The sequence below is a fragment of the Bombus pyrosoma genome, linkage group LG4, assembly GCF_014825855.1.
Source record: "Bombus pyrosoma isolate SC7728 linkage group LG4, ASM1482585v1, whole genome shotgun sequence".
NCBI lineage: Eukaryota > Metazoa > Arthropoda > Insecta > Hymenoptera > Apidae > Bombus > Bombus pyrosoma.
The window spans coordinates 10,186,359-10,195,259 of NC_057773.1; the positions used below are offsets into that span (position 1 = coordinate 10,186,359).

The window sequence follows — 8,901 nt, forward strand, 5'->3', positions numbered from 1 at the left end:
CAGGCGTTCAACAATCGTGTTGTTCAACTATAATCAAATTATGCTTGTTTCTATTTACTTTAATAAATTAATAAAAATCGTGAGAATAATGCATCGTGCTGATCGCGTTATCGTTATCCACGTACAGAGATAAAAGTTATGCATTTACGCGAAAATATTTACGAGTTAATTAAATATATAAGTGGAACCTCTGAGAATAGCAGCTCAAGACGTTTCAATTCACTCGCTGTCGTGTTGGTCGCTTAATAGAATCAAAAGAATTTCTCCGCAATATACGCCATGAACGGAAGAAAATTCACCTTTTCATATTTATTGCTTGTCGTTTTACTGCAGGTATGTAAAATTCGTATTTCCAAGTTGCCTGAATCGCAATGCGTGTCGCTTGCTTTTAGAGAGAAAGAGAGAGGAAAAAATAAACGATTTTGACGATCGAGAATGAAGCATCAAAGGTTTAAACTTAAATAAATGAGGCATAATGTTCATACAAGGAACGCTGAACGTATCGTGAGCGCACGAGAAACTTTGCAATTTAAACGAGTTAACTTGTTTTTAATTTACGTCACTCCAATGTCCATGACACGATTCTCAGCGATAAAATATATAATTCATCTTTGATCGTTACTCATGCGTCTCTTAACGGCAATATGAAAAAAGGAAACAGCAGCAAAATATCAATATTAAGTGAAATATAATTAAAGTACTCGTATTTATTTTTCAGGTGACCGAATCTGTTACTGAAAACGTTTCAATCAACAAAGTTCTATCGGCATTCAAAGATGTAATTTTACCGCAATTACGGTCAACATCTAGTAAAATCGCAGAGGGGTTAAACATTCAACAGACGTACAAACCGAAAACTACTACAATGTCACCACCAATTTTGATACAATCCAACACTCCTTTGGCAACTAGTAACTCGGTAAATGATATTACATATCAGATGGTATAAACGTGAATAAAATAAATATAAATAGTTCTTTGAATTGTTTACACTTGAAATAAACTATGTAAAACACGGCGATGATTTAAATGCAAGTTGTTAATTATTAAGTGTATAGAATATTAATAAGTTCACGGACAGTAAAGAATACATATTATAACTTTTTAAAATTCTATCTATTAACATATTTAATAACGAGTTATAATTGCATTCAAGAGGGAAATTGTTTTCGAATGATTACTTTCATCTTGTGGACACAAAGAAATGTAGAATGATCGAAAAGAGTTTGAAACGTAGAACAGATATGCGAACGTTTGCAATCTAACATAGAGCAAAAGTTTATAGTGACTTGTTTCCACAAAGTTCGTTTGCCTAGTGAAAGCCGCCTGGTAATAATTGAGTTTCAAGCTTAATCGTACAGTTTAGGTTCGGCTTGTTTGCCATGATTTAACCCAAACTACAGGTTGCGCCATACGCCAGATCGCTCCAATCGCAAGTCGGCTAACTAGATAAACATGATAAATATAACTTCGTTAAATCGCTGCGCTGTTGTTTGTAACAATACAGAAATTCATCGACGTCGTAATTATAGGATAACATGCTTAGGATAACACGAAATAGATTGTGCCAAAGCTCGAAAGTACGCCGTGCGTGCAATGATTCATGGAACTATCTGCAATTACTACTACAAAAAAACGTCTCACATTGTTGTTGTCACAACAAACGTTGTGCAAAACACTTTAAAATTTAATTAGAATCTTAAAGAGACGCGATTATATCGCTGAAGTTCGGAACAAACCTGAAGACGAAAATAGAAATTACAAGATATTTATTCCAAACATATACTTCGCAGAAATTATAAAAATACTTGTATAAAAGTTTCATGTATACAGATTTTCGGATTTATTCCAAATTTTACTAACAGAGCCCTAACTGTGTCTCGTTTCAATGCTAATAAGGTTCCAGGAGGTTTTCCATATATATCAGTCAATTCAACGAAACTGGTTTATAAACAATTCAACAAATCTGGTAGAAATTGCAATTGCAATTTAAAGTTGCATCAACGTGTCCCCGTTTCTATTATGTTATCGAGTATCGTTGCGAAAAGAACAAGTTAGCGGGGTGGAAAACAGTCAGGAAGGAAAACAGATAGAACCGGCTCCTTACTTATGCACGGTTTTATTAAATACAAAAATCGAGGTACTCAAACAGATATAGAAAAGTGGTAGCTATTGTATTCAATGATTGTACACAGGCAAATAACGCAGCGGTCATCAATGCCAACCGCTTGCAGCGTTGGTCCCAGTGGTTGTCCTTGCACAACTTTTCCCTTCCTTGTCTCGTGTCGGTGCGATCGCCAACGCAATGTCAACGAATGCGCTTGTCTAGTCACGTTAGCTCGTGTAAAACCCACCTTAGAAAGGCCCGATTCGCCAATCAACTGCCTCTATGGCCGCATGGCATCGACCGGTTTCTCACAAGCGATTCGATTTTTCTTTTACAGGAACAACAAGCGACGAGTGAAGAAACGGACGTACAAGGGAATAAGCAGTTTGATCTACAAATGGTACAGAGGAACCTTAAGCAGCAACGGGGATGCGCTACCGGTAGAGACGGACCCCGAGGGACCGGAAACTATCGCGGACGGTGCTGTTCCTGTTGATACGACAACGTTACTTAAGGGAGTCTCGCCGAGTGCGATCGTACCTAGAGGTGAAATCAAATTAATTCTCGCTGATGCGAAGGCCGTCGAACTTCCGGAAGTACTCGTCACCGTGCTCGAGCTCGATGCTGAACCCTCGATCCTTGTTGGCTCTGTAGCATCTGCAAATAAATTTCGTTACACTGGAATAGAGCATATGTAAATAGTATCGATGTCACACGGTCCCAGTAACATAATTACTGTTGATCTTCCAGGTTCTAGATGAGGTTGATTTAGTGGGTTGTTTACAGCTCGAAGCTTTAATCAATTCGAAGGCAGATTCCTATCACAAAACGATCTCTAGCAGCTAGTATCTTTCTCATTTTGTATCGTGGAACAGGATAGGTGACAAAGTTCGTTCAACATAACGCGCCCCTAAATATTATTCTCTATCGTATGAAATGTCTGATATCGTTTTATCGATCTTTTGCTCCTTCTTTTTCAACAAATATCTTTTGTCCTTATAGATAAATATATGTATCGATTACTATATATAATATATGTATCAAGACTGAGAATTTTCTCTTTTTAATTGTTACGTACATATAGACGTATAGATGCATTTGTTTAAGGATTTAAAGATAAATCTTACCTGACGCTAAACCAGATACATCACTGGTTTGTTCGGCACTTATGTTGCTTGAAACCGACACATTGGCGACCGCACTGGAAGACACGCTGGCAGATTTAGCGGTTGCCGAAGCAGCAACACTAGCAGCAGTCACTGCTTCAGGTGTGGAAGCTTCAACGCCAGCCGGTACCGGTACCGGTGGAACTGTTGGACCAGCGATGATTATAGGCCCGGTGGAGGGACCTATTACGGCGTTCGCTGACGCTATGCCTATTGTTTCTCTAATTGCCGTGGCCGTGACGTTCGTCGATGCTTTCGTGGTCGATGATTCTTCTGCGCTTTCGATTGCAACAACCGCCTTCGCTGACGCTGCAACGGCACCTTTCTTTGTTTCTGCTTCGGCTGACGCTGCATTATTGGTGTCTGCGATAGCGACGGAATTGTCGGATGGCGCTACTAGCGTCACCGCGCCAGCCGAAGCTCCTTTAACGAGGACTGTATCTTCTGGCACAGCTGAGGCAATAGCTGGCTCTAAAAAGAAAAGAAAAGAAAGTGAAAAGAAATACAAAATAATAACTTTAGCAACTTTTCATAACGATAGCAACTTTTATCTGTTTTTCTCGTAATCGTCCAGTATGTTCTCCTGAATACGTTCAAATTTATTGGTGTATTAAATTTGCAATTCGCTGAAGGAACGTGGTACAGATAAATTCTTGGCTTTATGTACCTCGTAAAATGTTCATGTTAATAGTAAGAGCCGATACTGTTTGTTTATGTAAGTCGAATAGTTTTAAATATAGCCTTCGGTTGATGGCGCCATAAATATTCACATGGAATTCAAAATCCTTCGAAACAACCCCGGTTATTTTGTTGCTTCTTTAAACTTTCTAAACCCCGAAGAACAATCGTGCGTTAACTTTTATCCCAAATGATAAATTACTTAGCGTCGTTGGAGGAGGAGAGCTGGTTGCGGGAGTTCCTGGAGACACGATGGTCACTGGTCCGGAAGACGATCCCTCGACGACAGTTTTTGTTACGGGGCCAGCAACTATGGTTTGAGCTTTCTTGGCCGGTTCCGCGGGTAACAGGCTCACCGCAGGTGCGACTCCATAAACTGGTGCAACGAGCAATGGTCCCGACGATTGTCCGACGCCCACTATTTCATGATAAGGCCAGCTGCTTGCGCGAACGGACGTTAAGAAAATCGATGCCACAAACCGTAACTGAAAACGGATAAGGCGTGATTTATTAAGACGAGCGTCAGAAACTATCACGTGGGTTGCGGCGACACAATAGTTGAAATGCTTTCTTGTAATCTTACTCGTAAATATCTCTACCAGGTATTAACTCGAACCTAAAAACACCTTCGCATCAACTCCAGTGAATATTACGATAATCAAGCGTTTACCCTCCTGTATTACCCAACACCATGAAAAGAAAGAGTGAGAGAGACAGAGAGAATCTATCATTCGATTTAACGAATCAGTATTTGAACTTTGACCTTTGCCGAGCTCGATCCTGTCGAGTATATGTACTTAGGTCCTAAATGCACGGTTTCTCTCCAAGTCTAACGCTCGAACGTCAGCTATTCACAACCACGTTGAGAACTTTCGACATTACCATTCGAATCTGCGTTATCTCGTGCCAAATGGAAGCTATGTTTTGTTAACGAATGTCAGCTATTTCTTCTCGAGGATTTAACAAGCGCCGACTGTACTAAGGATAACTAGATTGATCATAGTTTAAACATGATCTGCTGCCGTGAGTCGTGTTAACGAGACGGCTGATTCGAGAACAATATCCGACACGCATATACACGATCCAGTGGCCACGGATAGAATCACATACGCATCGCGAATTTGCATAACTCGGTTTTCCGGCAGACGTGCCACGCATGAACACGTCATCGCTGCATCCATCGTTGCATCTACGTGGACAGCATTAGGCCAAATTTTTTTAACGCCGCGAACGCTTCCCCAAAGAAAGAATTCGCTCCCTTGATCATAGGCATTAAGTAACAATCGAAACTGATCGACAAATCGATGATTGGACTTGCGACGAAACTAGGATTGGATAGAATTCGTAACGATGTGAACATTTTGAAAAATATCGCGTCGATACAGTTCTATTATTAGATTCTAGGGAATCGTAATGATAGAAAAAAGTTTGAAGATGGATCTTTCATAGCAGAGAATTCAATTAGAAGAATAAATTGATATATATTTCCGTATTCCGACCATTATCACTGTAACGCGACAATTATGCGACGTATTTAAACGGAATCAATGGATTACCCATCTTAATCAAAGTTATAGAACGTGGCCATACGTTTCAATTATCCGACTGTCAGCTAACACCGCGGCGCTCTATATATCAATGAAACATTGGTCAGAGACGGGGAGCCGTTCATATTTCACTGACGACACGAAAGTGCATTACGAGCTAACAGATTAAAGTTTTCTCATCAGGAACTGCTGCACGGATTCCCTCTATTTTCGTAACAATTTCTTCTTCGACTTGCTCGATGAGCTACGATAAAGTTTCTCAGCTTACCAGCAACTTCATGGCTCGGTCCGTTCGACAAATCCGTTTTTCTTTTCTCTTATTATCTCTGTATCCCGCGGAATTTTCCCGCCAGTATACCGTTGTCTACTGAACCATTTCGAACCGGCTTGAACCGTTATATAGTCCATTACGTATAACCTCCGATGATGAGTAAGGAAAAATGGTCACCGCGCCCTGTTTCCCTCGCAAAGATACAGACTCTTTGGAATTCCGTGCGCAGAAAAGCAGAACAAAGACGCTGGCCTGCACGGTCTGTGCCCGTAGCGCACAATTGCTATGACTTGTTGCAGACCAGTTCCCTGCCGACTACCACTTTCCACCATTAAGATGCGAATCAGATTTTGGAATGTTTTGCAATTTGCTTGCTCGGTGAGAAGTAAAAGTTGCCCCTTTGTACTTTGATTCTTCTCTTGCGCGAGACGGTGAGCTTTGATTACGATGCAGCTACGTTTATTGAAGCGAAACTGTAGTTAGCGCCCGTTTAAATGAACACTTGTCGATTGAATCCACTTATCTGAACGCGAACTGCTATTATGCGAGGAATTATAGGCAGTGGAGTGAATGAGTGGACTTCTATTATAGAGTCCGCAATTATACGAAGTGTTTGTTCCACCGATGGGATCAGATAAGTGGAATTCTACGGTGTACAGTGTACTTTTATCATTAAACACTGAAGACAGAATGAACAGATGCACTATCCATTACACAGAAAGCAAAGATTTAGATGTCTACGAACGTTGAAGATTTTCCTAGGATGAAGGAATCCTTTCCAAGAATCCTTAACTCTATATTTATCTCCTATCCAAGTAGTATGTCAGTAAAAAAAATCAAGAACACGATGTGATGATTTACATCTTAGATGCAGATGTATTCTCATCCGGCACCTTGGAAGATGAAAGCTCACGAGAGCAGTCCTTGCAATCTGTTTCGCAAACGGATAATAAAATTATATTATCGCGTAGCGCGCGCACGTGGAATAAATAGCGTTCGGGGAGGAAAAATAGAGGCCACGTGAAAAAATGGAATTGGTGGCGCGTGGATACGGTCAATTGCTTTTGTATGTTGTAACATTTGACTAGACTTTCAAGGCAGCATTTCCTGCTTTCCTATATCGGCGATCGAACATTTTAGTCCATTGACCGCCGCGTATTCAAGGCCGTCTCACGCAAAATCGAAAGTCAGTTTCGCAACATCTCGCGCGGATTGCATCTTATAATCGAACCCTAAATTCAACCGCGGCTGATCTTTCTTTCTCCCTCTTTCGACCGAAACCTTGGGGTCGATCGTTAGACGTAACGAGGCGAGTATATGAACAACTAAAAGAAACACGTGGAATAAAAAAAGAAAAAAAGATCTATACGTGGCTGCTGTAAAATATGCAAATTTATCCGTGGCCCCGTTCTCGGCGCGAAACTTCTGCAACATTCGCGCGCCGTTGCGTGCGCAACCCGCGCCATCGAGATTTCTGATGCAACATTGGCGCTGTACGAGTTCATCGTTTTAGATCGCTGTCTTGATTTACGGATTCAAGTCCCCGACCACGCCCGCTCGCGACAAGCCGCGATAGCCTGGCCACTATGAAACCGACTGACACGCGTTCGTACGGGGTGGATGACGTACACGGCGTAGATATAGGTTGGAAAATAAGAGTATAAAAGACAAAGTCGAAGCTAGGATTTTCATCAGTCGCTTGCTATTTCGAGTTCGAAAGAAGCTCAAGAAACCCAACAAAATGAAATCCCTGGTAAGATTGATTTGCAAACACGGTTGTAAATACCAACTGTAATCGTTGGTAATCGTTGGTAATCACGATGGTTCACGGTATTAATGATTTTTATTCAGTGTCATGTATAAGTATAACATGGTAACAAGAGGATTTAATTGTGTTTGAAGTTGATCCTTTTCGCCATCGTTGCCGTCGTTGTGGCCTTCCCTGAACCAGAACGAGAACGCCGTGGAATCCTTGCGGCTCCAGCCCTCGCAGCCCCAGCATGGGTTGCTGCTCCCAAAATCGCTGCTGCCCCCGTTGCCATCGCTGCACCCGCTGCTAAACTGCTTGCGGCTCGTAAGTATCTTCGCTTTTTATCAATTAAGAAAAATTTGAATATCGTGTACAATAGACAATACGATGGACTCGTATAATAGAGGTAAATGCACAACTGATTATTTCTTGGAAAATGGATAGATCGATATCCAGGGTTTTCTAGGCAAATAACATTTCGATAGATTTGATTACTTTTTTTTTATTCATATACCGTCAATACATTTTGATTTACGCATTCATTGGAAAATACGTTTTCATGGAAGTTTGGTTACTCCGTAGTGTTGCTATGAATAATTACAACGTTGCACGAAACAGTACAAATTAAATGTAAATTTCCTATTCTTTTTTTCAGCAGCAGTTGTAGCTGCCCCCGCCCTAGCCGCCCCTGCGTGGGGATTGAAAGGATGGTAAATCACTATTTAATATCCCGGCGTAACTGGACCTGAAGTATTACAGTGAACATCGACGATGGGAATTTTTTCTCATCGTGAAAAATTCGAATTTGGCGATTGGTCACACCCGACACCCCTTTTCGGCCGCAACTCCGATCGATCCCCTATAATCGGCGCCATGGAAAATTATACATTTCCCCCTTCCCCTTTGTAATTTAAATTTTTCTATCAGATAATAAACTTATTTTAAAAACCACAAAAATACCTGCCTGCGTTATTCTTCTTCGAAAACATTAAACCCTGTAATTTGTGAGGCTAGTAAAATACGACAAATGAAAAGGAGCATAATCGAAATATACCGGCGGTGTAATCGCTCGTAAACAATTTAATTGAAATGTGTATTATCCAGAAAATTCCCAACGATTCAAAATGTCTGGTATTATTCGGTCTTTCGATTTATATATTAATTATCGTAGTTATATATGCTGCGCGTTAATAACGTATTCATCGTTTAAACATTCAAATGGTATGATTAATCAGTTAATTATAAATGTATGACATTAATGCAACAGTTGGTGCTGTCGCTTAGCTAAAGAATCGATTTGATAATTATCTCATGCCAGAAGTAATTGAACTGTGATAATTAAGTATGTTTCCCCGTTGTAATACAATATACGCCTGTTGGCA

The 8,901-nt window shown here is 40.6% G+C and overlaps 2 protein-coding genes and 1 long non-coding RNA gene across 4 annotated transcripts in view; 2 read left to right on the plus strand and 1 right to left on the minus strand.

The window, feature by feature from the left end:
- LOC122566733 overlaps positions 1-2,558 on the plus strand; it is a 60,446-nt gene extending 57,888 nt beyond the window's left edge. Inside the window, exons 2-3 of the long non-coding RNA XR_006316614.1 lie at positions 719-919; positions 2,445-2,558. This is a non-coding gene — a long non-coding RNA (uncharacterized LOC122566733). The remainder of the gene's footprint in view (positions 1-718; positions 920-2,444) is intronic.
- On the minus strand, positions 2,101-6,241 carry LOC122566728 (endochitinase A1-like). Its single transcript, XM_043724397.1, has 4 exons — positions 5,767-6,241; positions 4,154-4,436; positions 3,235-3,744; positions 2,101-2,764 (listed from the first exon to the last, which is right to left on the minus strand). The coding sequence occupies exons 1-4, from the start codon at positions 5,776-5,778 to the stop codon at positions 2,499-2,501; spliced, it is 1,071 nt and encodes a 356-aa protein (XP_043580332.1). The 5' UTR covers positions 5,779-6,241; the 3' UTR covers positions 2,101-2,498.
- Positions 6,242-7,364: 1,123 nt separating this feature from the next.
- On the plus strand, positions 7,365-8,476 carry LOC122567247 (cuticle protein 16.5-like). 2 transcript variants are annotated; one of them, XM_043725617.1, is made up of 3 exons: positions 7,365-7,522; positions 7,672-7,843; positions 8,178-8,476. In XM_043725617.1, exons 1-3 carry the CDS (start codon positions 7,511-7,513, stop codon positions 8,231-8,233), a joined length of 240 nt encoding a protein of 79 aa, XP_043581552.1. In that variant the 5' UTR covers positions 7,365-7,510; the 3' UTR covers positions 8,234-8,476. The 2 variants fall into 2 exon arrangements, with proteins under 2 accessions (XP_043581552.1, XP_043581551.1); XM_043725616.1 differs by having other exon boundaries at positions 7,366-7,522; positions 8,175-8,476.
- Positions 8,477-8,901: the final 425 nt, after the last annotated feature.